Source organism: Sesamum indicum, linkage group LG5 (genome assembly GCF_026168435.1).
Source record: "Sesamum indicum cultivar Baizhima isolate 11 linkage group LG5, ASM2616843v1, whole genome shotgun sequence".
NCBI lineage: Eukaryota > Viridiplantae > Streptophyta > Magnoliopsida > Lamiales > Pedaliaceae > Sesamum > Sesamum indicum.
The window spans coordinates 19963781-19990545 of NC_142661.1; the positions used below are offsets into that span (position 1 = coordinate 19963781).

The 26765-nt window shown below is 36.7% G+C and overlaps 5 protein-coding genes across 11 annotated transcripts; 2 read left to right on the plus strand and 3 right to left on the minus strand.

Annotated features, from left to right (window-relative positions):
* Nucleotides 1-1267: 1267 nt before the first annotated feature.
* On the minus strand, nucleotides 1268-10156 carry LOC105161437 (uncharacterized). Of its 7 annotated transcripts, XM_088880890.1 has the most exons (8): nucleotides 9915-10156; nucleotides 9766-9824; nucleotides 9637-9691; nucleotides 9376-9427; nucleotides 8815-8906; nucleotides 6786-8726; nucleotides 2535-2640; nucleotides 1268-1991 (listed from the first exon to the last, which is right to left on the minus strand). In XM_088880890.1, exons 4-8 carry the CDS (start codon nucleotides 9422-9424, stop codon nucleotides 1402-1404), a joined length of 2778 nt encoding a protein of 925 aa, XP_088737016.1. In that variant the 5' UTR covers nucleotides 9425-9427; nucleotides 9637-9691; nucleotides 9766-9824; nucleotides 9915-10156; the 3' UTR covers nucleotides 1268-1401. The 7 variants fall into 7 exon arrangements, with proteins under 7 accessions (XP_088737016.1, XP_011077428.2, XP_011077430.2 ...); XM_011079126.3 differs by lacking the exon at nucleotides 9766-9824; XM_011079128.3 differs by lacking the exon at nucleotides 9766-9824 and having other exon boundaries at nucleotides 9634-9691.
* A 3622-nt stretch (nucleotides 10157-13778) lies between these two features.
* LOC105161438 (uncharacterized) lies at nucleotides 13779-14873 on the minus strand. Its single transcript, XM_011079130.3, has 3 exons — nucleotides 14675-14873; nucleotides 14468-14573; nucleotides 13779-14152 (listed from the first exon to the last, which is right to left on the minus strand). The coding sequence occupies exons 1-3, from the start codon at nucleotides 14708-14710 to the stop codon at nucleotides 13959-13961; spliced, it is 336 nt and encodes a 111-aa protein (XP_011077432.1). The 5' UTR covers nucleotides 14711-14873; the 3' UTR covers nucleotides 13779-13958.
* Nucleotides 14874-16719: 1846 nt separating this feature from the next.
* Nucleotides 16720-19020, plus strand: LOC105161439 (large ribosomal subunit protein uL23). The gene is made up of 4 exons (XM_011079131.3): nucleotides 16720-16814; nucleotides 16927-16981; nucleotides 17753-18119; nucleotides 18752-19020. The coding sequence occupies exons 2-4, from the start codon at nucleotides 16966-16968 to the stop codon at nucleotides 18834-18836; spliced, it is 468 nt and encodes a 155-aa protein (XP_011077433.1). The 5' UTR covers nucleotides 16720-16814; nucleotides 16927-16965; the 3' UTR covers nucleotides 18837-19020.
* A 1601-nt stretch (nucleotides 19021-20621) lies between these two features.
* Nucleotides 20622-26254, plus strand: LOC105161440 (type I inositol polyphosphate 5-phosphatase 8). Its single transcript, XM_011079132.3, has 11 exons — nucleotides 20622-20977; nucleotides 21207-21297; nucleotides 21393-21486; nucleotides 21570-21641; nucleotides 21830-21905; nucleotides 22012-22116; nucleotides 22292-22751; nucleotides 22847-23043; nucleotides 23135-23243; nucleotides 23339-23487; nucleotides 23603-26254. The coding sequence occupies exons 2-11, from the start codon at nucleotides 21271-21273 to the stop codon at nucleotides 23727-23729; spliced, it is 1416 nt and encodes a 471-aa protein (XP_011077434.2). The 5' UTR covers nucleotides 20622-20977; nucleotides 21207-21270; the 3' UTR covers nucleotides 23730-26254.
* Nucleotides 24079-25454, minus strand: LOC105161442 (uncharacterized). The gene has a single exon (XM_020693884.2). It carries the CDS (start codon nucleotides 25452-25454, stop codon nucleotides 24210-24212), a length of 1245 nt encoding a protein of 414 aa, XP_020549543.2. The 3' UTR covers nucleotides 24079-24209.
* Nucleotides 26255-26765: the final 511 nt, after the last annotated feature.

Below are 26765 nucleotides of genomic sequence, written 5' to 3' on the forward strand. Positions count from 1 at the left end.
ATAAATGGTACTTGATCACAATATGAGTATATCATATTGTAATATTTGATTTACATTATAAATTAATGATATAAAAAAAATATGATTTATATATTATATGATTAAATTAAATTTGAGAGAGATTGATTAGGTTAGAATTGTTTATCATTCCAGATAGGTAGTCTGCATGCAAACGTATGAAGAAGTGATAGCTGCAAGGTTAAAACCTGCACGTAAGGCAACATTGTTTAGTTGCATTGTTAATATTGTAACTCTTAATTCCGATATAACTACAAAAAGATGGGTATTTGGAAAGTTTTATATATCGATCCATATATATATACTAAGAAAGGAAAAAACTGTACTGATAACCAACACAATTTTGTAAGAAAAAAGATGAGTACCGACCCTTTTTTTTTATACTGGTTTTGGACACTGTTTCTGGTAGAAATTAATATTTCGGTAAATGTTTTTCTCAAAGAAAAGATAAATACATATGTAAAAACGCTTATATATATATATATATATATATATATTGGCTTGCAATATTGTTGTCGACTCTAATTAATTAAACCTCAATAAAAGTATTGGTTTTCTTGTGAATAAGTATAGAGTCAGCCACGTATAAGGAAATCTGAGCCTGGTTGGGTTTTATTTTCAAATGTTGATTTTAATTTTATTCTATTTCAAAATTCAAAATACGAAATCATGTTTAATTGGAGTGGGACTGAACCATAAATTCGAAATATTTCAATCTTTTTATACAAAAAAATTATTACGAAATATCATGTCTCTTAATTCGTGCAGAATAATATAATATAATATCATATAAAACATATTTTCATAAAGAAACTATAATATTCCAAACTCATTCTAATTTATCACACAAATTTCAGTACAAAAATAAAAATTTATTTAAAAGTAGTGAAAACCAGAAATTGAAAATGAAAATGGAAACAAAACCAAACAGCTAGCACATTATGAATCGAGTGTGGCAAGACTTCTCCTATTCCAGATCATCCTCTACATATATGATAAATGCATGCATGTAATGAATGTCACAACAAAATTAACACAAGGCCATAAACCAAAATCTCTGATCCATCACTAAGAAATGACATTTGCAACCCCCAAAGAAACACAAGCAGAAATGACATTTGCAACCCCCAAAGAAACACAAGCAGAGGCATAATTGGGGGGGGGGGGTGAAGGGTTATTTAAGCAGGCAGCTATCTAAATAACCAGCAGTTGCTAATATGAAAAAAGTAAAGAGCTTCATGAAGCAGAATACAAAAAAATTGGCTCACTTGTAGCTTCTGATTAAGTCTAAAGTTCATTCCAATTCTCCTTTTTGGCAATCAAACCTTTTCAACTGTCAACCCAACCAGTCTAAGTCTAATTATCCAGAAACTAACACTATCACTAGCAACATAAAATCTCAGTTATCATGTCATCTATCAATAATTTCTCCATGTCACTACCTATTATGTCAATTTCTCCTCTCAAGTCTGGCCAATCCATGTTGTTGTAGATTACTCCTGATGTTACCTGCCCCTTTATAGGTTCTTGGTTCATCAACTTATCGAGGGCATCAACGACCTGTTCCTTCTGCCATGTCGAGTGCAGTCTTCCCGATTTTGGCATCGCCCACGAGTATGAATCGATATGCTGCTGGAAAGTCTCCAAAAGTGCTGAGTTTATTCCGTCAAATAGCAGCCTTCTTTCGGACCTCAATCGAGTTATCTCGTCAGTGTATCTCTTCTCAAGCTCGTCAAACAACATGGGATCCAAAGGAGAGTCGGGGGAGTACCACATCATCCCAAACATATCAAGGTCAGAATCTTGAATACCAGAGTGCATCAGCACATCAAGAATATAAGAGACTTCCCAGCCTTCAGTACCTAATAAGTAGTTTTCTACTTCTGCAATGTCTTCCTCAGCAGTAACAGGGGCGGGTTCGTCAGCATGTTGGCCAGACTCCATCTTGAGGATCTGTAGTTGCATTCGGAGTTCTACAATGGAAAGATAAAAAGAATTGCAAAGGTCATAGTGTGAGGAGGAAGAACTGTAGGAAAAAGGAACATTTGCATGGCAATGCAACTAACATCAAAGAGAATGCATGTACAATAAGGATGAGCATGCGTCGCACTGAAGAGTTATGTCTAACAAAACCAATTGCAAAATCACACAATTACTCAGCTAAAACTGAACTCACATGATTTAGCTTTCTCTCAGAAAATAACTACACCCGTACATGTTCATCATGCAAGGACAAAGAATGATTGACAATAATTTGTACAAGTTATTCATATATCAACCACAATTGCAGTGGATATAGCACTTGTTTGGAGAAATGGTCCAGATATGAAGTTTCACAGTATGCAATCAAATGAAATCCCCTATAATTTGTTCATGCCATGAGACCAGTCTCTCCATGTAAAAAGAAAAGTGACCATTCTGTATGTATAGTACGAAAAATATCAATTTCTCAACCTTAATTACCTCAATAACTTGTAAGAACACATGGCAGAAATTTTCACAGGAAACGGACATACCTTTCAGTTCGGCATTGATTCTCTCAAAACTTTCAGAGGTAAATGGTGTATCTTCTATAACAGGGATTGAGACCGGACCAGCATGATCAGCCACCTTGTGCTGTTCCTGGAACATCACCAATTAAAAAGGAGCACTTTTCACATGAGCAAACCATACATAGTAAAGTTAATATGATACAACATCTTAAACGGCATAAGCAGCCTAACTATAATGTGTAATGACCACTGAAAGTACCAAATATATACAGTATAATGCCGCAAAGTACAATTGATAAGAATCTTGCTGCAGTAAGAACTGATTTCAGTGAAAAAGCAAAGATGGCTACCAAGATAATATCACGTCTTTGTAATTACCATAACCAATATACGATTAATGCCCACCTTTACCCAATTACAACACAATAACATGTTTTTGAGCCGCTACATGTAAAATAAGCATGCAGTGGGATCATTGAAGTCTTATTAAAGTTGAAAATCCTAAGAAATAGACTTCATTGCTAGTTCAAAAACTAGTCTACTAATGTCATCTAAAGCCCAAACTGAGATTAGGCTATTCAATCCTGCCTAGACCTAAGTAGCATGTTAGTCATGTAATAAAAGACAATACCAAAAAAATTGTCATCCTTATTAGGAAGCAAAATGGTGGCAATGATTGTTAAAATATCAATGTATTCATCTCCTCGAATTATATAACATAGAACACTCTGCTACTAAATTATTTATTTATTTGTTTGTTTTGTTCTTGTTTTGGAAACTATTTATTACGGTAGGTCTTATTTGTGTGCAACTGCTTATAGTAAGTGGATATAATTCATGGACACTCTAATAAATCATCCTTGATGTGTCGGAAACTGTTTCAAATGCGATGCGCATCTCACTCATGTCCAACATCCCATTCGGCTTTGCAATAATCAAAGGATAACAAGAGAACTCCAACATAACTAATGGCAGGTACAAAACATCCCATAGGATGTACACCGTATTTGGACATAAGGGGGTTTCATGGTCCATACCCAAATATAAATTCTTGAAATACGTTCCTTGTATCCGTTCCTTTCCCGTAGGGGTAATCCAACAGTGCCATTTCTTCTCTTTTTTCTCTTGAAAGTGGATTCAAGCATGAGAAATTTGCATCGGCCATAAAAGGTAATTGCCATCTAATTCTATAAAATAGTTGTAAGGTTTCAATTTAGTGACCGTTACTTCAAAGAAACATGACGCCGAGGTACATCATTGTAAAGTTATAATGGGATAACCAACTTAATGGTGCATAGTAACCTTATAGTAAAATAAGACAAATAAGAATAAGTTTCCTTATCCCAATAGCCATACTCTCAATACGAATATTCAAAGCGAGTGCTCTTGCAACTTGCAATTAAGTAGTTATTAGTTTCATATATGCAATAATTTTTCTAGGTTTAAAGAGATGGTATGACAAATAGATTGAATATTATCATAAAAAACTAAAAATAGGGAAACTTATAAGTACGCGGCACATACAAGTATGGGATGTCTTTTAGGACCAGAAGTCAATTGCTAAATGGATTCCAAGCTCGAGGTAGATAACCGAATGTTGTCAAATTGGTGTGATGGCCTTGGGGGGGATGTTAAGGAGCATAGTTGTAACAGGGCATGGCACATCATTGCGCAAAGGTGCCCTAGAGCCAAGGCGGGCGGCACAATGCGCGTCTTTTTAAGGCGCAACGTAAATTTGGACATGAGCTTTTAACACTAAAGATGCAAAAACAATTAAATATAAATGTGGAAAAACATGAGTTTTACGTTAAGTTACCTATTTTAGGATGTTTGTATCCCAAAAGTTAGGTTGATATATTCTTAGGATAACTTTTGTATCCCTAGACGATAATTCTTTCTTCAATTTTTAATTTTTTTAAATAAAAAACCGGACTCAACCTAAAAGGCTAGGCTTCAGGCGCGCACCATGGTTGCGCTAGGCAAAAGCCTGGCGTCATTGTTGGATGGCGCTAGGCTAGGCTCGTCCGTTTTGCGCGATGCGCCACAGCGTGCCATAGGAGGAAAAATAGAACTTCAACTTCATCATTGTGAATGTTTTTTTCTTATTTAGGTCAACAAATATGTCGCTCATGAATAAGTTGATAGCATTTGCAGCAATAAAATGAGTTCATCATGAACCAATGGAATACGATTAATCAAGATGTAACAACATGACGTGACAAGTCCTGAGGCAGGTATGAACTTTAGGGACAAGTATTTTGAAGAAATGAGTTGCGGAATATAGAGTATGTTCGGTTTTATCTTTTTTGGCAGACCTTTTTTACTTCAATGTCCATTTTGTGCAAATTTTTATCTTATAATGGTGTCATATTTACACTTTTATATACTAGTTAATGACTAGGAGATGTGAAATATAAATATCATATGTTGATATAACGATTAGAATATGTATAAATATATGTAGTAATAACTAGGATTTTTCTTAATAATATCTTGGGGGAAGAGAAGAAAAAGAGTAGGAATATGTTTAGTTTCATTCCTAGGGAATGAAAACATGTCTAAAGAGAACCAAACAAACTACGGATTTTAAAAACAAACAAAAGTAATGACGGCTAACAATGACAACGATCCTTGGCATGGTAACTTCTTACGATGATAATAAAAGCAAAAGCTTTAACAAATGGCACCAACTCATTTCTCAAAATAAGGTAATCATGTATCCCTTCTCCGCAACACCACGATGCTTCACTTTAATTGCTCATCTCAATATTTTCAGCGACTTAGAACATCCAACCAGCACTCCTTCAGGATTCTCGGAAGTAGAACTAAAAACATGTTGCACGCGTTTTCCATGCCGTTCTTTGTGAAACCCTTTTTTTGGCTGTCGTCTGAAGGCTTGTCAGAAAATGATTGTTCGCTTAGGACATGGAAGCTCAAAATGTACTTCTTCATATGAAGAATGATGGACACTACCATGAAGCATTTTGTTTCATATCTACACCATATTCTATATCACCTTATACACATGATATTGGTTATTTCTTGAGTATCTCGGTCCAAGACCTAGTCATCTTAAATGAATAGCAATAGTCTAAAAATATTAAGATAAACCATTCTTAATCTCGTTAATTTTGACTACTACCCCAATTTTGGCGTAAAGTAAGATTTCGAAAAATCTGGAGAAGCTAGTAAGCTTACCAATATTCAAGGCGGATCACTCATGATTTTGCACTAATGTCATGTTAAGTCATGTGCATGGCTCAAATGACCCTAAATCATCTCATCATAAACAAAGTAATATGTCATTCTTTTTAGGATCTATACATGTGTTACCAACTAGAAGCAAGGATATCCTCTTAAGAATCAATGATTGATTCCTCAATAGAATTGCGAGATTACAATAATATCTAATTGATTGTGGTGATATTTTCTTTGATTCTATAGTGATTCCTCCATTGTCAATTCTTGACATGTGTTCTTGACCTATATAAATAGGTAAACATGGTAATCTCAAATCAAGAGAGACTAACATGATTTAGCCTTTGGCTTTTGTCTCATAGATGATAGATGTATTCATATATGGTTGAACTATATAATTCCTTTTTTTCTTCTTCTCTCTTCTTATATCTAGACTTGCACATATCCACATAGCTTACAAGATTGAAGCCATAATTTACCATAACAATGAGGGGAAACTGTAAACGGAAACAAGAACTATTCACAACATTAATGAAGTGTCAGCCGTCACATAATTAAATAACACAACATTCCTAAAAGCTATTATCATGCACATATTACTATCTCTAAGATAGTCATGTATCTCCTAGTACATTTATTCTCAGAATTGGGTGCAGCACCGAACACGTTAACTGATGAAACACCAAGTGATGTTGATTTTATATAACTTAAAAACGAGGGGAGAGTCTTGTTCGTGGAGACAAGATCAGACTCTTCCCCAACCTATGGTACTACTATCAACAAACACATAGGTATTCATACTCAGCCTGGAGAAAAAACAACCAAACATGTAGAAATTTGACTTGTAATTAAACATGTAGTGCATGAATATTAAGTAGAAAAAGAAATGTTTGAGAAAATTGTTTCAAGGAATTGCACAGTGAAGCATGTATCTGTACATGGTGGACAGAGTAAAATAGTTTGCAGCAAGAAATGAAAAGCAGAGAAAATGAAAACAGCTCGGTTACATTCAGGGTCATGGCATGGAAAAACTTAAAATGAAAAATAATTTTGTCCAAGGAAAGTGAAGATCCGAACCTTGAGATTGGATATCTCTTGATCATGACCAGCAGCTTTGTAATTCTCTTTAGTGGAAGACTGGTTTGGATGCAACAGAGAAGATTTAGAAGACAAGGTTGCACTCCCATGTTCAGCAGATACACGACTCCGGCTGCTGTCATCTTTTATAGCCACCTGAAACGTTAGATGTTGTTCAGATAAGTCCTTAACATTTGCCTCCATCTGCAACTCGAAATTAGCTTCCAAGAAAGAATCCATCTCATTAATATATATGTGCTGAAAGGGAAGCGGCTTCTTGCTCCTGGATTTTGAATCTTGAGATTTATGACTTAGATATCCCTCAGCAACTTTACTTCTATGACGGTCTATGGGGTCACTATGCATCAGATGTTTCTCTTGAGTCAAATTTTCATCGTATGTGTCTCCTCTCTGACTTCTCCGACCTAGTGAAGGAGGAACCGATCTCGATCTAAATGAAGTTCTACGAATTTCATCTTTCCAACCATCTCTACTGCTGAGGCCTAGAGGGGCATCCCACATAGCACCTTCATTAATGCTACCAAGTCGAGCACTTGCTCTGCCATGGCTCGTTTTAGCATTCAAATGTTTAGACCTTGTTTCGCCATCAGCTATGGCAAGCATTTCACCTAAGGTGCTACCATCATCAACTATTTCCAAATCTTGATATCTTTGAGTTATCCTCCACCTCTCTGAAAGTCTCTTTTTTGCCTCCCTATTGACAGACCACTCAACTGAACTAGAAGATTGGTAACTACCCCATTTATTAGTATCGCCAAAGGAATTCCTAGATGATAATTTAAACTTCTTCGATTCACTGTCAAAAGCACTCTCTCGAGCATCATACAAACTATCATCCCCGGCATATCCTCTGAACCCAGAAGATTTTGCATCCAGAGTCTCATCACCACCTCTCATTCGCCTTGTAATTTCCCTGGCTATCTCTTTAGCTTCTCTAGAGACAGGCCTCGAAAATGCCATATCATAATATGAATCTTTCTTCCTCCATGATACTTTTTCCACACCTGCAGATTCCTTCGGTTTCCTATAGCTGGGTGCATAACCATGTGAATGATCGGCTGATGGACCAGACTCACCAGCATTCTGCATATTTCCAATGTTTGGCCTCAGTACAAAAATCCTTGTAGGAAGGGTGTTGCTCTCATTCTTATCTTCCAACTGAATGCTTGATGATTGGCAAGAAGTATGAGCTCGACGACGATTGTCTGGTTCAAGTAGCAGATCATCTTCACGTCTCGGATGAGAAGTAATGTTATGTTTACCTGCAACATCTCTCTTTGATGTCCGTGCTTTGGCATTGCCATCATACTTTGCAGAAGCTGATGGCTTCAAAGCTGCTGTATGGCTACCAACAGAACTGATAGGATTAACCTGTGGATCATGCAAATGATTCACAGAAAAGGTATCTGGTTGCTGGTCAAATTTCATCACTATGTCCAAGGAGTCATCTAGCTCTTTCGAGTCCCAAAGCTTTCCCTCGGTGCTTTCATCAACAGAAAGACGTCTTGCATCGATAAACTTCTGAATTAGCGCCATCTCAGATTTAGTAAGCATCGAGCTGGCGCTCCATCTTGACGAACGACGTCGACCCACAAAATGTGATGCTTCCGGATCCTCATGCGCCTCATTGAGTTCTCGCCGCTGCATTGAGCTTCTTCGATTAGATCGGCCATCATGCAGTTGTCTATTTGGTCGGACGAATGCGGAGACATTTTTGTGCGGATAAGTATCTGATAACTTTTTCTGCTGTCTATGAACATGCCAAAGGGATGGCAGCCCTTCAAGACCAAATAATTTGGCAAAAACACTCGGAGATCGTCTCTTGGATTTAACCTTTTTGTAAATTTCATCTGCCAGTAACTTCGCCCTCGACTTTCCGGTGGCTTGCCCCAAGGAGTTCTGCCCCAACTCCAGCGTGAACTGTGTAGATCAAAGATTAGCGGCAAAAACCACCTGAATTTACATAATAAGATAATTAATTAAATGCAAAAGATTTATGTAAATATACCATATTGTCCCTAGCGTCTTCATCAATATTGTAAGAACAAGAATCCGAAGATAATCTAGTAACAGCTTTATGTTTCTGACTCTGACCAACTCCTGCATAAAAAGTTCAAATTGCAAATATCAACATCTTCTCAAGGTATACAAGCGTAACTGCAGTACAAACTCCTGTACGAAATTCTCTAACATGCAACATGAAAGAAAACACGACGAAAATATATTATATATATATATATATATATGTTCCAAAAATATATTTAATAATTAATAAATCTATAATTAATTGGCAAGTGAGAGTGATTTTGTGATTCACTTTCTCTTCAAAAAGTCAACAACAAAAATTATGAAATTCAAGTTTTTTTTTGCAAAAATTGGAATACTCCAAATAAAGCTCACCAACTCGAAACACCAGAAACGTAAAGAGTTCGGACAGCAAAATTTTCTTATAGCATAAAACACGATTTGAATTCTTTTGCTATAATCACGCAAAAGAAGAAAGAACATTATTTCATGGCATATGATCAAAAGCGGTACAATCGAAATAAGTGATTGGAAAAGTTGATACCTTCAAAGCCTGCAGCACTTTTCAACTTCCTTCGTCTCGCTCTCTCCATTTTCTATTTAAAAATTCCAAATTAAGCAGACAGCCACGGCATAGAGATTAAAAAAAAAATCAAAAAGAAAGTTTAGAAAAAGGAAAAACCTTTTTTCCTTTTTCGGAAAAAGAAACCGAAGTTTCCAACAATCAAAAGAAAAACCTTTTTTTAAAAGAATAAAATAGAAAAGAAAAAACAGATTGGAGTCATCGGAAAAAGCACCGCACCACCTCGAAAACCGTCGCCTTTGCAGCTGTCTTATCTTAGCTCGCTCACTCTAAACACCTGCATTCCAAACAATCATCCGTATATCTTACCCACATTCTAGAGAGAGAGAAAACATCTGATTCGATACATACATCTACGGCGGAGAAACAACACCTGACTGACAAAGCACATTCCAGAGAGAGAGATTGCGCTTATAGATACAACAGTAGCAGCAGAGAGAGAAATTAATCACATCACACAAAAAGAGAAAAACAAAAGAAGCTCTGATCGATATACATACATATACTTGTAGAGAGAGAGAGAGAGAGAGGAGGGAAGAGGCGGAGACGAAAGACGGCAGTGGAGTGTGAAAAAATAGTTTTATAATATTTGGAGTTGAGAAATTTGAACACTGAGACGGGGCTATGGATTCGATTCTGCTCTGCGCGGGCAGAGTGGGGCGGGGGGTAATGTGGGGAAATTGATGGACACGTGGAGGAGTGACGATTTCCCACGTAATAAATGGGTGGTTTTAATGGGAGAATCCACTGCTTCTCCTTCCTGGGGGTCTATTACTCTATTTACAGCAAACACAAACTCCGGCGGGGCCACCGCACATAATTCCAAACTAGAGATAAATCTGATTTGTTTGGTCAAGCCTTTTGAGAAAGTGCAGTTGCCAGCTTTTGTTTGCTTCTACGAAAATCGGGCCTCCATTCCTCTCTTTTTGTAATATTATTACGCTGAAAACCCCGATTACATATACCCTCCCTTTCTCAATTCTATGCACCACCAATTACATTATTTGCTGCATCTCTAATTTAATTCTCTTATTAATCTTGTCTTTTTGTTATCATTACATAAAACTCATTCCAACATATATAACATTTAATCATAACTGCTCGTCATAATTAATAATAAATAATAATTCATCATCTCGTTCTTGTAATTGACGAGACTTAGTCGATAGAATTTTGAATTTGATATGAACTAAAAAAGGGGAGGGGGATTTTGAAGTTTGATTTTTGAAATAATAATGTGATAAGTATGCAATAATTATTGATAATGTTTGAGATGAAGGAGAATCAAAGTCTTGTGGGTTTATAGAGAATGTGATTATGATGGTATTAATAATTAGAGGCATATTTATCTCCAACGCACTAATGAATGAAAGTAAAATACTAAATTCACCAAACATATTAAAGCTGCCGCTAATAATCCCACACGAAACCTTCTTTAAGGTTTATATGTAATAAATTCTAGCAACCTTAAATGATTTCACCAATGCCATTAATGAGACTTGGAAATTCAAATATGTACTTGACATCATTTCAGGAATTCAGGGTTGAATTTTGAAAATGGATTAAATTTGAGATTTCTATCTTTTATATCATTTAATTCGTAGACAACTTTATTCTCACCCATTTATCCAAATAAAATAAGGTATATTACATCAATCTCCCATGATGTTGAAAAATTATAAATACTTCATATATTTTAATATCCGTCTAACAACTATTGCTCATTCTGTTAACTTCCGTTAGGTTTTCATTCAATTTTATTGGTGAACTGACCAAAATATCCTTTTAAATTATGAATTGTAATTTTATATCTTTTTTTAGAGTTTTTAAGAAATTTTTTTTGGACTAATATGCACCACGAATTATTTATATTAATCACCCATAGATTGCTTTGTTTTTTTTTTTTAAATCAACAAGAGTAAATAGTAATTTATATCTCACCCGCGTTTAGGGACTATATAATTATTTTTTAATTGAGCATGATATTTGTAATTTTTTAAATAATGGGGGCTATTTGCAAACCAAAATCCAAGGAGGGCAATTGTAATTACCATAAAATAATAATTGTACATATTTCTTTTGGTTTCATAATAGATATTTTCCCTCCTATCTTTTATAATCTTAGCCAATACGTATTAACAAGTTGAAATTTTAAGGTTCTATAAATATAAGGTTATGGTTCGAATTTCATTAACGTGTCGATTGTGGTTCAACTTAATAAGATTATTTATTTATTTTAATAGCAATCGTTAAATAATTATAAATATTTTTACTTCTTTGTTATTTTTAAAATAAAATTGGGTACTCAATTAATCTGATTGAGTATTTTTTGGGCGTATATGGGTTGGGCGCAACGGTGAGGGCTTAATGGTGCGGTAGGGTATGATCCTTGTAGCGCTGACTGGATTTTTATTGGGCTTATAGGAATGGGCTGATATGTAGGAAAGAGATATGTCAAAGTCCAATTCCATACTTTATGCATTTAAAAGGGCTATTTGCAATATTTTTATTTAAGTTTTTTCTTCTTAAATTGAAATAAATGAAAATGTTGGAATATCTAACTTTTGCTTATGATTTTATTAATTAAGCTAAGACGACATCTGAATTGATGGATTTTTTAATTCGAATTTAAGAAAAATGATTTCAAATAATATCATATTGAAATAATTTTGAAACCCAAATTAAGCAAAATCTAGTTCAGATTTATAGTTAAAGGATTTAAATCTTTTTCAGTTTAAATTAGGGTAAATTACAATCACCTCCTTTGAGATTTGACGTAATTATAAATATCTTTTTATTGTTTGAAAAATTACAAATACCCCTTATTTTACGTCCGTTTAACAACAAGCCAATTCCGTTATGTTTCCGTCATTTTTTTATGGTGAATTGACCAAAATGTCATTTCAGATTATAAATTATAATTACAATTATATATATTATAATTTTTTTAAAAATAATTTTGTAAACTAATACTCTCTCTAAATTATTTATTTTATCTACGCTTAAATTTTTTTTTATATTTTTTCAAATATAAGAGTAAAATAGTAATATCCACTTCACTGTTTAGAAGTTACATAATTAATTTTTATTTGAGGGGGATATTTATAATTTTTCAAATAATGAGAAGATATTTATATAAATATACCAAATACCAGGAAAGATAATTACAATTTATCCTTAAAATTATCCAAATAAATCTAATGAATTTGTTATTAGGGATTTAAAGTCAATAATTTCACCAAATGCACCGCAAAAGTTATAAACTAATGAGAAGATCCTTACTACAGCTTAACCCATTCTTGTAAATATGACCATGTTTTTTTATAACTATTTTGCCCTAGTTAGTCGTATATTTCGAAAATACAATATCCCAATAATAGCTAAAGTCTCCCCACCTAATAGGATAGTCAAGTAATTTCACAAATGAGCTGATAATATATTAATTACTTTTACCAAATATTTACACATCAATTATTTTTCTATTTATAATTATTACTTTAAAAAACGTCTAAGTTTTATTTTTAATCTCTTAGCCAAAGAAAAGCATAAATTTTGCGTACACCCCGTTAACACTAAATGAGGTGTACATGTCAAAATTTGTTGCACCTCTCGTACAATAGATTCAGTTCAGCTTCAAAACGACTCCAATTTTGTCACTCAAATGTTTTAATATTTTTGTACAAATTTCTTAATGTTTTCTTATATCCAAACCGCTACCATATAGTTTGAAAAATTCTAACGTATACCGAATTTGATTTGATCTGAATTAATTATATAATAAATTCAATACATTCGTACTATGATTTATGTATTATTTAAAAAAATGATCAATCACGTAACAAGTGATTTACTTTATAATTAATCTGATTCCATCAAACCTGAGGTACAATAAAATTCTTGGAATCGGACCCTCTCTTTTGCATTAATTTCCGAGTCACCTACAACGACAGAAAAAAGGCTAAACTCACGAGCCTCAACAAGCCCGAAACAGGCCATGCACAGCACTTTCATAAAAGGTCCCCTCCCACACTTCATTTATTTCACACTCAGCCGAATTATAGTTCCCAAAACAAAACAAAAGAATATCAAATCAGAAAGCACAGCCCATGCAAAGTAGGACCTAACACACTATAAACGAAGACAAGAGGTAAACATATGCACGCCAACAAAATTTTATATACCATTTATAATCTAAAAAACTACCATCAATGACGCGTGTACCACTCCAAAATTTATTCCCATTTATATATTGACGTGTGTAATATATTATTTTTTTAAGAAAATGAAATATTAGATCATATTTTATGATTAATTAATGAAATAAATGTCAAATAATTGTACATATATTAACATACAAGTGAAGGGAAGGGGAAGAGAAGCCGCATCGATTAATTAAAAAAGTAGTGTCCAAAACAAAACCCCTTGTACCTAGCTAGCTACCTATTACATCCTCCTACTCCTAATTGTCCCAATCAATCAAACATGCAAAAACCAAAACAAATAACCCCTGCCTACCCACCCTCCCCTCCCTCCCTATATCATTCTCATTCATCATCATCATCATCATTCGTCCTAGAACTACTAGACGCTGCTGCAGCCAACACTAATATTTCGTCGATCCCTTGTCTTTGGGTCGTCGCCGACGTTGATCCAGATGTTGATGATGCTGATCTTTCCTCTCTTCTCTTCCTGTACGCCTCAAAGAACTCCTTGTTCTCTTTCTCCAATTCCTTCCACACTATTATTCATCATCATCATCAGTCAATATATAAGACCCAAACTACCACAATCACCAAATATTCAACACGTTTTTTATTCTTCAATTAAATAAAAATTCCATTTGCATGGTCCCAACATCTGATCAATTCTACATGTAATTATACGAGTTTGACCATATAATTAATTACACGACACACAGTTGTAATGCACTTATTGTGTGATCAACGTTTGTTTTAAAAAGAAGATGACCAATCGCTTGTAATTGGACGAAACCCGACTCAGGTAAGAATCGTTAAAAAAAAGAAAAAAGGAGCAGGAGGGGAGATGAGAGTACCTGTGGAAGTAATAACAGGCTGAATATTTGCATGTTTCGAGAGAGCTTCCATGCATTCCTCTTTGCTCATGTTGAATACTATGCACTCTTCGATCAGGTGTTGAACCTATATAATTAAAAATAAAACATAAAAAACAATATTAAAATCAGAGATCATATATAATTTCAGACAGCCAAACAGACCCTGCCTATAAATGAATTAATTACCATGTGGATGTACTTTGCAGAAGAATCCGATCCCATGATTCTGCTGCTTGTCTACGCCGACGGGACGTTATTAATTGAAACTGTGGGAAGAGTAGAGAGGGTAACCGGAGAGAGCTGCCTAGGTAGCTAGGGTTAATGGAGAGTGGAAGAAAGAAGTAGATTAAACTTAAAGAGCGCCCAACGCAAAGCATTATATTATTTTAAAGACAGCTGCGTAAAAGTAATAAGGCGTGGGTAGTGATCAGGTGATGTCATGAGGTGGCGGGGGACAGTAGCCCCACGTGGGAGATGATACGTGATTGGTTGAGAGGGGATTAGAGTAGATTTTGTTAAGCAGACCTCGTCTGTTGTAATTGCAACTTCACGTGGTGCAGTGGGCCTCACCACATTGGGCCCATCTCAAGCCCAATTGGATTTCCCACCTGCTTTCGACCAGCCGCCCAAAAAACAATTTAAATCAGCTTGGGATTCATGAATTTTAAATTCAGAAAACTATATTTTTTATTTCCTTAATATGACTTTAAATTTAAAATATAATTACTAAAAATATCCATATTGTGGGCCATTTTAGATTCTTAATGGGCCCGTAAAGCCCATGCTCTTGTGAAATTGCCTTGGCGTCTCCGCCCTCACCTCCTCCCCCAACCAATCATGTTTTTCCCTTAACAACCAAAGCAAGAAAGAACGCAACTTTCGGCCTCCGACTCAAAATCGATTTTGGTTGAGTCCAGATTTTAGTTTCTAATCTTTATAAATTATTCATAATTTTAACCTCAGCTTCAGAATTGAATTTTAAATTATTAAGAAAAAGGGACCAAATAGACCAGAATCATAACAATTTGTAAAAATTATGAATCAAAATCAATTTTAACCCAAAGTATAAATATATATATAATTTACCCCCCCCCCCCAAAAAAAAAAAAAAAAAATCACACACACACATACAAGGAAGACCAGGACTTGCACTTTTCCTTTTACGCTGCTTGAATTTTGCATTATTGAGTGGGCGATGTGGCCTATTATGGATTTGTACTTGTACCCAAATTTAGGATGTTGGGCCCGACCTCGTTTTGCCGTTTTGGCTGCTCCTATTCTACACTACCACATCAACCGCGATCAATCGCCCACCCAAACATCTTCACTCAAATCTCCACTCATATTTTTGTAATAATAATATATTATTTCTATGATATTTTGCATGTTAATACTCAAGAGTTTGGGGCTGGCTGTCCATGAAAATGGAACTTGCCCGCCGATGTACCATTCCCAGTGAAACACTTCTTTCATGCCAGAAAAGCGTGTCATCTTTTGCCCCAACTCTCAGACAAAACAACATGCATGACATGAGACTAGTTTCATTACAATTATTTTAGATATCTATCTAGATAAAAATAATAATATGAAAATGATCATGATAAAAAATAAATAATTTTGAAAGAGGATATTTGAAATAAGAAAAAGAAAATATTAACAAAAAATAAATTATTATTTAAAATTTAATTTTGAAAGTTAATGGGTGGAATAAAAAAAACAGATAAAAAATAAGAGAGACACCAAAAAAGTATTCTTCCTTAATATATAGTATAAATTAAAATTTGTGGCACGCTCTATGTGTGTGTAAATAATATATAAAATAATATGAATGTTAAATTTATGAAAAGATTATGTCATAAAAATGCATAAAGAAAAAGAAGTAACTATCAAAAGGTATTGGGAGATGGGAAGTTAATAAATAAATTAAATATTAAAATTAACATACCAAAATAGTTGAGACACTAATATACCCTTCTTCAATTATATAGTATATCAGTAATTTATAGCACACCTTATTCGTATGTTTTTTATAAATATCATTTAAAACGTTGGACTGACGGAAACTAACAAATTGGACTAAATTTGGAACACTTCACATATTGATAATATACATTTTTGATTCATTTGTAGAGCTGATCGAGTTCAAATCCAACGTGAATGGCTTAAATTCGGCCCATCCATTTGTCGATTTGGGCTGGTTTAATGAACTGGGCTGGCCAAGGCCGAGCCCAAGTCAGTACCCCTAATTCTCTACTTGACAGTCCATCTATAAGAACCCCCAACCCTGCTCGCCTCCAAAACCCTAGAACGGCACTTCGCTCTTCAGGTTTCTCCTACCCTCTGCCTTTCTCGTTTGTTTTCCGCCTGTTTTTCTTCATTGTATGCGGACATCGTTCAGATTTTTTAATCTTAGGCTAATCAGTTGGTTAAATTTGCAGGTGAGATTTCATTAGGGCGTAGGGTTGCTTCAGTTCGAGATGGCTCCAGCTAAAGGTAGGCATTTAATCCAGCGATAATATGTTTTGTAAATTCAGTACTATCTGCACTCCAATATTTACCATTTAGGAGATGTTTAATCACATAAATTTCAGTTCTCTACCCAGTTTAATTGGACGGAGCTGTTACTTCTCTTTTGGTTAAAGTTGTGATTTCTGTTGCAACTTTAGTTACCAACGTAATTTGGTTTGGCGTGGCATGTGTTTTACAATTGGTACCTCTGTGGCTTTAGAATGAAATGCTTAGATTTGATGCGTAACAATGCCGCCATAGGAAATTGTTGAAGCCAATAAGAATTTGGTGAAAATCGAAACATTTGTAGTTCTTGCAATGATGTTAATTTGATGTTTCAGAATATTTTGTTGGCCTTACCTTAACTTGGTCATGTTTGATGCTTGTTGTGGTGCAATGCCACGACACTCACAGCCCGGGATCAGTTTTAACATATATACAAGTGTCTTTCCCTAGTCTTGTGTAATATGTCACATTTTTGGTTGACTTATCTTTTTGATTGTTGAATGATCTACTTCTCAGTTTATAGTTTATTACTGGAATCTGGATTGATATTACAATTGATGCCCTGTGACAGCAGTAAGTTTTCATAGGGACCCTCTTAGGATTCTTTAGCAGCTAAATTGTAAAATCATATGTGACAATATAAACAGAGATCTTGGTTACCTGCCTTTTGTACTGAAACATCATTCTCTCATAAATCATGTAAACCTTTCCATTTGTTGCTTAGTTTTGTTTCTTTATATATATGTGCAGCTGATCCAGCTAAGAAGTCAGACCCAAAGGCGCAGGCCTTGAAGACTGCTAAGGCTGTAAAATCAGGTGGAACAACCTTTAAGAAGAAGTCTAAGAAGATCCGCACTAAAGTTACTTTTCATCGACCAAGGACATTGAAGAAGGATAGAAATCCCAAGTACCCTCGGATTAGTGCACCTCCTCGCAACAAGCTTGACCATTACCAGATTCTCAAGTATCCTCTGACCACAGAATCGGCGATGAAGAAAATTGAAGACAACAACACCCTAGTCTTCATTGTTGACATCCGTGCTGATAAGAAGAAGATCAAGGATGCTGTCAAGAAAATGTACGACATTCAGACCAAGAAGGTTAACACTCTTATCAGGTATGGAAATTTTACTTTCTGGCTGGCTGCCTAGTATATAAAAACACTGGTTTGACTGCTTGGTAGTTATCTCTGAGTTTTGCCACTATTTTGTGTGTTGAAATGGATCTGAAATGTTGATACCTTGATTACTGAACTGATAGAATCATAATATAATTTCTGGAATAACTGTTTCTAGGAGCAATTTTCTTTATAGCAAGACTTTGATGAATAACCCTCAATGCGGAATCATGGTTCCAATTGCTGTAGTTTGGAGGAGGCCATTAAATGCGCATCTATATTTTTTCCTTGTGTCTTCTCTGCTCCTGGTTTCAAAATTTACTTTCGGTTGATTGGTCTTGGGTTTGACTACTTTTAATCCCTTTGTTTAATTGGGCCGGATTTAGTTCAGTTGAGTACTAATTAACTGGTCTAACCAGTTGCAACTATATTTATTATTTAATATAAAAAATCAATTTCTAAATATCGAATGCTGCATGCATCCGTTTGTGAAGGGGACAAAAGCAACTATATTTCTTCCATCCTGCTGCATATATCTATTTCCATTTGTTATGGGATTGTTTGGAGTACCTGCTCCTATAGACATTGCCTTTCCTGCCTACTGTTGAATCTCATGTTCACATTTTTCTCAGGCCTGATGGCACCAAGAAGGCTTATGTGAGATTGACGCCTGATTACGATGCTCTGGATGTTGCAAACAAAATTGGGATCATCTAATCGGCTGCCCTCCAGATATCTTTTGTGCTATTTTTCTTGAATGGACTGGTCACATTTTAAGATTTTGTATGCTCAGATGAGTAACCAATTTTTATTACAATTAGATTCTTGAGTTCAAGAAGAGACGGTTATTCTGGTAGTGTTAGACCTCCAATTAACATGTGTTGCCGTTATCTATTCTCTACTCTGTCTTCTTTTACAGAAAGCTCTCCCTCCTTCCTATTCTTTTTTTCTACTTGAGCTCACTTTCCCACCACTGCCAAGTATGAGAATAATGGGACTGAAGTTCATAAATGAATCATCATCCCCTCGTTTTTTGTATTCACATCAACCTAAAGCACTACTAAAATTTTTCCTTCACAAATTGTAAAGTTTTCAAGTAACAACCTAAAAGATTAAATTAAAGTAGTTCATTTACGGTCAAAGGACCGTTTTATGCAGAATAGTAAAGCTGTGGACCTAGTAGCTTATGAAGTGTCCAAAGCTAGCTTCACTGGTGGACTCATTGTCGGCCTTGCATGGGTCCGATACGTGTTTAGGCTCATGCAGTTCTAGAATCGTACTTTCAATTTAGGCAGTAGTTCTGTTGTTTCGTTTTTATTGGGACAGATCAAGAAAAAACTTTGTAGCTGAACTACTGCTTCATCCCATTTTCTAATAGGCCCATCTAGCTCCAGAATAAGTAAACAGTTAGTCCTGAACTACCATGTGTCTGTTACAGACAGATGAGTACAATGACCCTTAAAATTCTCAAAGGTTGCCACATCTATACTACGAGGATTATTTCAATTCTAGGATGTAAGATTCAGATCCAAGATGGCAAAATACCATCGCACCAAGTCTCAGTTTGCTTCTTTATTATATGTATAGAAAATTGAAAATGGTGCTTGTGTTTCAATTCTTGGGGTAAAAACAACCTTGCTCGGATGAATGAGACAACAAATGACACTTGTGCATTAGTATCTGGCTCAAGTAATTAGTTATTTAAAGATAACTGAGTGCTAATTCACTGGTTAAGGTGTTGAATTTATCATCCTTGTGTAAACTTGAAAACACTCCAAGTTTGCCACGTCTGGTAGCGTGATCCATCGAATAATACTTAGCTTATTTTAAAGTATTTTGAGATATTCTTGATTTGCTTTGCTCATTTCCACCCCTCCTCCTAACCACTTTCTGGTAAAAAAATAATGTTGAAGACAGGAATTGCAGCGACAAGTGTCTTATCTTGCTAGTTGACCCAGTAGTTGATGGCTGGTTAATCCCCCACCCCCATCATTCTGTGTTGCCTCAAAGAAAACAATTCCATCCACATGACATCTGTGTCTATCCTATTCCATTTTCATCTTTCTTTTTTCATTTTTATTGATCTCTACAGATATTTCAACTTTTTCCAAATTAGTAATTATATAAATTCCTACCAAAAGATTGTAATTAATCCTGAATTATACACTGGTTAATGCATATGGGCCCGTCTACACCTTTCTCCATCTTCTCAAAAAATAAATTGCCAGAAAAATAAATTTTTTATTTAAAATCATATTTAGTTAAATCACAAATCAATCATAAAACAAATGTAATATTAATTATATAATTAATTATTTTTTTAATTATACACCAATTATAGCTATAATAAGTTAAGCCTTTTTTTTTCCCCAATTTTTGGCATTAAAATCAAACATATTTGAATGAACATAGTACCTGTAATAGTAAATACTAATCCATTTGTTCCCCAATAAATGCCATGAAATTTTGTCGACTAACCTACAAGAGAAAAAAAGGAGAGATACATAGTGGGAGAAATACTGTATCCATGACACCAATTATGCCTACACACGTAGTTCTTGAAAAGTCACTCCTAATAACACTTTTTCCTAATGACAGTGACCACAAATAACACCCTCAATCATCTCTCTTTGTACTTGAATGTCCTCTCCTTTCTGCTGTGTGTATAAATCGCCGCTTTTTGTTTCGCCGAGGAAATCTCCACCGCAATCCCCCTCCTTCTGCCTACTCTTCTCTACACTTAACCAACCAATTAAGCAGAGCTAAAATCTTGCCCATCTGTCTGAAACAGAGGACCCTTTTGAACAGGAATGAGCGAGAGCTGACAGAGGCTAAGCAAAAACGATTGTTTCATTCATGTAAGTCTATAAGTCTACGTGTCTGTGTGTGTGTCTGTACATATAACTGCATGTGGCATTCTCCATAGAAGTTTTCATTTGAATTCTTCCTGTTGGATGTTGTCTCCACTTCCCCTGCAAATGGGTTCTTTTTAATTCAAGGTTGAACACTCCACATATCAATTGTTTATACCACAAAACTTTAAATAATTCAGTTCTTGACATCTTTCAACTCTTCTCGTCTTATTAGATGCTCAAAACCAGGAGCCCCATTTGTTCTGATTTCTCCGAACCAAACCCGAAACAAATCATCAATGAGAGAAGAAGGAAAAATTCTTAAGGTAAAAAACAAAGAACAAACTTCAACTATATGATATTTTTAATTTTCCGATTGTTTTGAGAATTCTAATGTCGAGATTTTGCGGCAATTGCGCAGTCATCGTGGCCGAAAGTGGTGGTCAGGAAATGGTTGAATATAAGGAGTGGTGGGAGCGATGAATTTTACTCGGAGTCGGATGATAATACAAAACGTAGATTTCAAATTTTCTGTCTGTTCTTCTTTATTTTTATTTCATCATTTAAAGTAAGTAACTGAACTGCTGCTTGAACTCAGCTTCCTCGCAAAGGAGACGCAAGAGTTGCTCAAACGATGGCTACCGCGTCGTTGTTCCGGAAGAACTATCAGGTACTTGCCGTCCCGCCAGACATTTTCCTTCTTTTTTTATAAATAAATTAGACACGATCATGAGTAGAGCATTATTGCTATGTAAATAGGGAATTGGGATGAGTAGGGTAATAGTTTTAATTGATTTGAGTTCTTGCTTAACTTTGTTGTTAATCTCTAATTAAGTCTGGATCTGGTTCTGCTATCAGAAGAGTGGTTGATGGATGAAAGACGGCCAGGATCTGACCAGCGTGCACCTCCGGTCTCCGGCAGCCTCAACCTCAGGTAGCTAGTAATTATCTTTTTCCGTTTTCTCGTTTAGATGTTAGAAAACTGTCAAATGATATCCAAAAATAGAGTATTGATATCGATTAGTTGTTTTCCTTTGTAGGATGTTTGTTGGAACATGGAACGTCGGAGGCAAGTACCCACACGACGGTCTGGACCTAAATGACTGTTTAAAGACTAAAGAACCAGCCGAGATTTATGTGCTTGGGTATGTTCTCCCGCCGAGCCATTTTCATACAAAAATCAAAGTCTTATGCACGTTTTCAATCAAATTTACAATGAAATTAAGAGGTACAAGAATGAATTTTCTTATAAGCTTATTGGAGCTATATAAGCCATACTTCTATGCATGAACTGATTAGTTTGATTGGCTTGCAAATCAGGTTTCAGGAGATTGTACCTTTAAATGCTGGCAACGTGCTCGGCCCTGAGGACTGTGGCCCGGCTGAGAAGTGGCTTTCCTTGATCCGCAGAGCTCTAAATGATGACTCAAACTTTAATTCTGTCTCCAAACAATCCCTATGGCCAAACGATCAACAACAACCAAATATTGAACGAAGTGGGAGCTTTTCAGGTTCAATTTCATTAGATGATGAGCTTCTTGAACACATGGATTTCCAAGAGAGGTCCTACTCGTGTTCCAGAGAAGAAGGTTCACCTAGTCCTGCTAAGGACAGGGGAAACTGTCCTAGTACAGTGCAACATAAGTACTGTTTGGCTGCCTGTAAGCAGATGGTAGGGCTGTTCTTGTGCGTGTGGGTTCGTGAGGACTTGAATCAGCATATCAGCAGTTTGAAGGTTTCATGCGTCGGAAGAGGCATCATGGGATACCTCGGAAACAAGGTATTTCTACTGACTTCAAACTATTTATTGATTAATCATTTTCTTATAACATATACTTACTCCTTGTCATTATGTATTCCTTTGTCAAACAACAGGGATCAATATCCATCAGCATGAAATTACACCAATCGTCATTCTGCTTCGTCTGCAGTCACCTGACATCCGGAGAAAAAGAGGGCAATGCAATTAGAAGAAATTCAGACGTCATGGAAATCCTTAAGCGAACGAGATTCTCCCATTTGTGTAGAATCTCAGGGAAACCAATCCCACCTTACAACATTTTGGATCATGAGTAAGTTGTCGAGTCACAGCCAAATATTTCAATGCTTCTCAACTTCAACATGCTCAATATAACATACCCTCCATGCTTGATCTCAATACAGCAACATAATTTGGCTTGGAGACTTGAATTACCGACTAGCGCCTATTTCCTGCGATACGTTTGACTTAGTAGAAAGGCGTGATTGGCAAGCACTTCTTGAGAAAGATCAGGTACAAGGCTGTATATATGATTTTGTCTCTTCAACTAATTGATGGAGACTACAACACAACAACTTGGATTGATAAACATATTATGGTAATGGCAGTTGAGGATAGAACAAAAGGATGGGGGAGTGTTGGAAGGGTGGGAAGAAGGGGAGATATATTTTGCTCCAACATACAAGTACATCACCAATTCAGACTACTACGTCGTCCAAGCCTCAACTCCCAAAGACAAGCGTCGGACTCCTGCTTGGTCAGTACACTTAGGGCCCGTTTACTTGGACTGATTAGCCTGAATAGGATTAACAGCATAGGCTAATTATGTGTCTACTTTGTTGAGCAAGAATGACAAGGTTTGTTGTTGATAGGTGTGACAGGATTCTTTGGAGAGGCCAAGGGCTCAAACAGATGTGCTATTTTAGAGGTGAATCAAGATTTTCAGACCACAGGCCTGTCTTTTCACTCTTCTCATTCCCAACTATATTAGGCATTTAAATTCTTAGGCTTTTATTTATTTATTTGCCCAAGAGAAGAGAGGGGAAGAAAATGTATATTTCTTGTCATTAACCAAGGAATTGAAGCCCAGTTGGATGTCATATTGGAAATTTGAAGCGACAAATGAACAGTACAGAGAAGTGTGAGGAGAGTTTATCATGATCACCAGATCATGAGAAAATGGTTTTATCAAATTCTTCTGCCTGTTTACTTTATTACAATTAGCACAGCGGCTCTAAATTTTCACATTCAAAGAGCTGCGCAACGCTCTGCCCTAATTTCACTCCATCTTCTCAGCTCCCCTACCATCACCTTTCAAATAAAATCCGGAGCAACTTCAAAGAGCATCTTACTACTCAATACTACTGTTATACCAACTAATAATTGTAAGCACAAATTAAATATATAAACATATCCCGAGAAAAAAAAAAAAAATTGCAGTAGAGCAGATATCAAGAAAATATCAATTTCCCCAAGTAATTAAGGGTCTTCTGTTGCCGAATCTGTTGTTGTTTTTACTTTCTTGCTCTTCTTCAGCTCAAACAATCCCTTTAGAAATGCGTCTACGATCTGCTTTTGTGATTCAAGCAGCATTTCGTTCCGCTTCATCTCCATTTCCATTCGCATCGCCTCCATTTCTCGGGCCATTTCCATCTTCGCTTTCTCCATTTTCACGAACCCTTCGCCCAGCACTTTGATCGACGCCACTATCTCCTCTAATGCGTCCCTTTCTCTCTTTCTTGAATTCGCGCTTGGTTCTATGCTTGCCCAGTACTTGGTTCTGAAACTTGGAGGCCCCGAGTTTTGATTATTGTTGTTGTTATTGTTGGAGACTTTTACCCAGAATTCTTCGGTTGTGTTGTTGATCCTATTGTTGTCAGACTCTATGTTTTGATCCAACTTTCCGAGTTTCTTCATCCTTAATCCTGGGGGAAGCATTTCTTGATGAAGCCCGCCTCTTGTTTGATGAAATGCCCCGCTTACATCCAAGTTGTTGAACATTTTGTTTGGTCTTTTAGATTTAGATTTCGGGGGAGGCTGTGGAGTTGCATTCATCGCCTTTCTCCTTCCGTAATTTACAAGACCCTCATCTTCAGGCATAACATCTTCTTCTTTTTCAACAACTTCCATATCCAAGAACGGGGAGTACTGGCTCGGCATCTTAGTCCCAGAATTGAATCTCTTTCCTTTGACACCATTATCGAAGCCTAAATCCGCTCCCGAGCCGTCGTTGTTCGTTGCCTTGAGCTTCAATTTTAATATGTTCTGATCCAGAAATGATTTCAAGCGAGATCCATCATCTGAATTCTCGGACTTCTGGGCCGACGTCGGAGGGGCGGTTCCGTTCTCCATGGCTTCCATATTCTCGAAGAAAAACCATGATGAGAAGTAGCGTCCGGCGGGATAAGGGAAGGAGAGAGAACGCTGCTTCTCGGCCCGGTAGCGTTGGCGGAGCTTCTCCATCTTGTGGCGGCACTGCGCGGAGGTCTTCGCAGGGGATGCTCCGGGACAGCGACTAGTTACGGCGGCAGCTACCGCGTCCCAGTCCGCCGTGCGGAGGTAGCCCCGGCGGAGGGCATACCACCGCTCGCGGTAGGCCTCGATCAGAGCTAAGGTCTCTTCCTGGGTCCAACACGGCGGCGGAAATCTCCGTGGGGCCTTTTCAACCGTGTCGGCCACCGTTACTGCGTCGGCGGCGGATACGGCGGTTGTGGCGGATGACATGTGGTAACGATTAAGGGAGCTGCACAATTTAACCTGGGGCGACAAGAGATTCAAGATTGATCGCGCCCGAGGTCAGAGGATCGGTGGTGGAGGTGATGTTACTGAAAAAGTCGCAATCTTGGTCAAAAAGATACAATCTTTTCTCTCAGAGGACGAGATCAGGCTGTTGCATTAGAAGAACAGAAGAGGACTCCGGTTGCTGTAAGCTTTCCGTCGAGGTGGCGCACGTTAGCCAAGAATATGTAACCGACCAGAAAACGAGTTGGAAGAGCAATGAATTAGCAGTACATGGGATAAGAAGATCGGAAGAAACAAGACGATAAAGGGAGTGGGCGTTGGTTTCTAGTGGGAGGGAGGATGGGCTAGTGGGTGGCTACGGTCAAGAAGCGCAGGATAGCTGGAAGGAGGGGTGGGTGGTGGTGGGGGTTGGGAGGTGGTTGGAATGATGAGTTAGAGAGGTAATAGAGAGAGGCATTGAATTGAATTAGTTTGTAGCAGCAGCAGTAGTAAAAGAGATTGGGCAGCGGTTGGGTGGGTGGATGGATGATGGTGATCATGACTAGGATGAGGTGAGGGGTGAATGATCTTAGCATGCGCTTCGGTGTATGCGCAGTTAACCCCACTACCACCACCCACCACCGGGCACCAGTCTATCATCCCCACACCCCCACCCCCACCCCCACCTCGCCCTTTTTTCAACCACTTACCTAAAAGCTAAAAACCATCCCCCTATCTATCTCCTCTCCCTCTGTATCTATATGTGTATATATATTTAATATTTATGTGTGTGATTACTGTTCCATCCAAACCTAACACCGCCTTTGTTTGTGAAGAGTCAAGAATAGGGCACTGCCACCCACATATGTCCATAAACAGAAAATTGACTAATAGCTGTCGTAGTTGCCGGGTGGCCTTTATGCTATCCTGGCGGTGCTTCTCTATCACCTCATAAATATCAAGAAATCAACAGTATGCACCACTCAATCTCTTGCCACAATTTTACTTTTGATTCCACTTTGCATTTTGGTGCCATAATCTACGAGCTTAACTACCAACTTACTATATTTGGTCTCATTAAATAAAAAATTATAGCTTTTTTAATTTTATAAAATAAAAAATTATACCACATTTAGCCATATAGTATAAGATGTTATAGCATTTTTGCTCTCAAATCTTACAATTTGCCAGCTTATAAGATCAAATGTGTAAAATGGATAAGAAAATGTGAACAACCTCTATTGTATGGAACCAACGTGCAACTGCACTCAATTTCTTGGCATGGGTTGAGAGTCCAACAGAAACCGGGCCCAG

Bases quoted from the DNA above. Each gene is read 5' to 3' on its own strand.
- LOC105161440 (XM_011079132.3), top strand. From the start codon at position 21,271: ATGAGAGAAGAAGGAAAAATTCTTAAG. The intron at 22,752-22,846 runs GTATTTCTACTG...GTCAAACAACAG, and splicing joins TGGGATACCTCGGAAACAAG to GGATCAATATCCATCAGCAT. The intron at 23,244-23,338 runs GTACAAGGCTGT...TGGTAATGGCAG, and splicing joins CACTTCTTGAGAAAGATCAG to TTGAGGATAGAACAAAAGGA.
- LOC105161442 (XM_020693884.2), bottom strand. From the start codon at position 25,454: ATGTCATCCGCCACAACCGCCGTATCCGCCGCCGACGCAGTAACGGTG.
- LOC105161438 (XM_011079130.3), bottom strand. From the start codon at position 14,710: ATGGGATCGGATTCTTCTGCAAAGTACATCCACATG. The intron at 14,574-14,674 runs GTAATTAATTCA...TTAATTATATAG, and splicing joins CTGCAAAGTACATCCACATG to GTTCAACACCTGATCGAAGA. The intron at 14,153-14,467 runs GTACTCTCATCT...GATGAATAATAG, and splicing joins GCCTGTTATTACTTCCACAG to TGTGGAAGGAATTGGAGAAA.
- LOC105161437 (XM_011079126.3), bottom strand. From the start codon at position 9,424: ATGGAGAGAGCGAGACGAAGGAAGTTGAAAAGTGCTGCAGGCTTTGAA. The intron at 8,907-9,375 runs GTATCAACTTTT...CTTTTTATGCAG, and splicing joins AAGTGCTGCAGGCTTTGAAG to GAGTTGGTCAGAGTCAGAAA. The intron at 1,992-2,534 runs GTATGTCCGTTT...TTTCCATTGTAG, and splicing joins AATCAATGCCGAACTGAAAG to AACTCCGAATGCAACTACAG.
- LOC105161439 (XM_011079131.3), top strand. The intron at 18,120-18,751 runs GTATGGAAATTT...CATTTTTCTCAG, and splicing joins AAGGTTAACACTCTTATCAG to GCCTGATGGCACCAAGAAGG.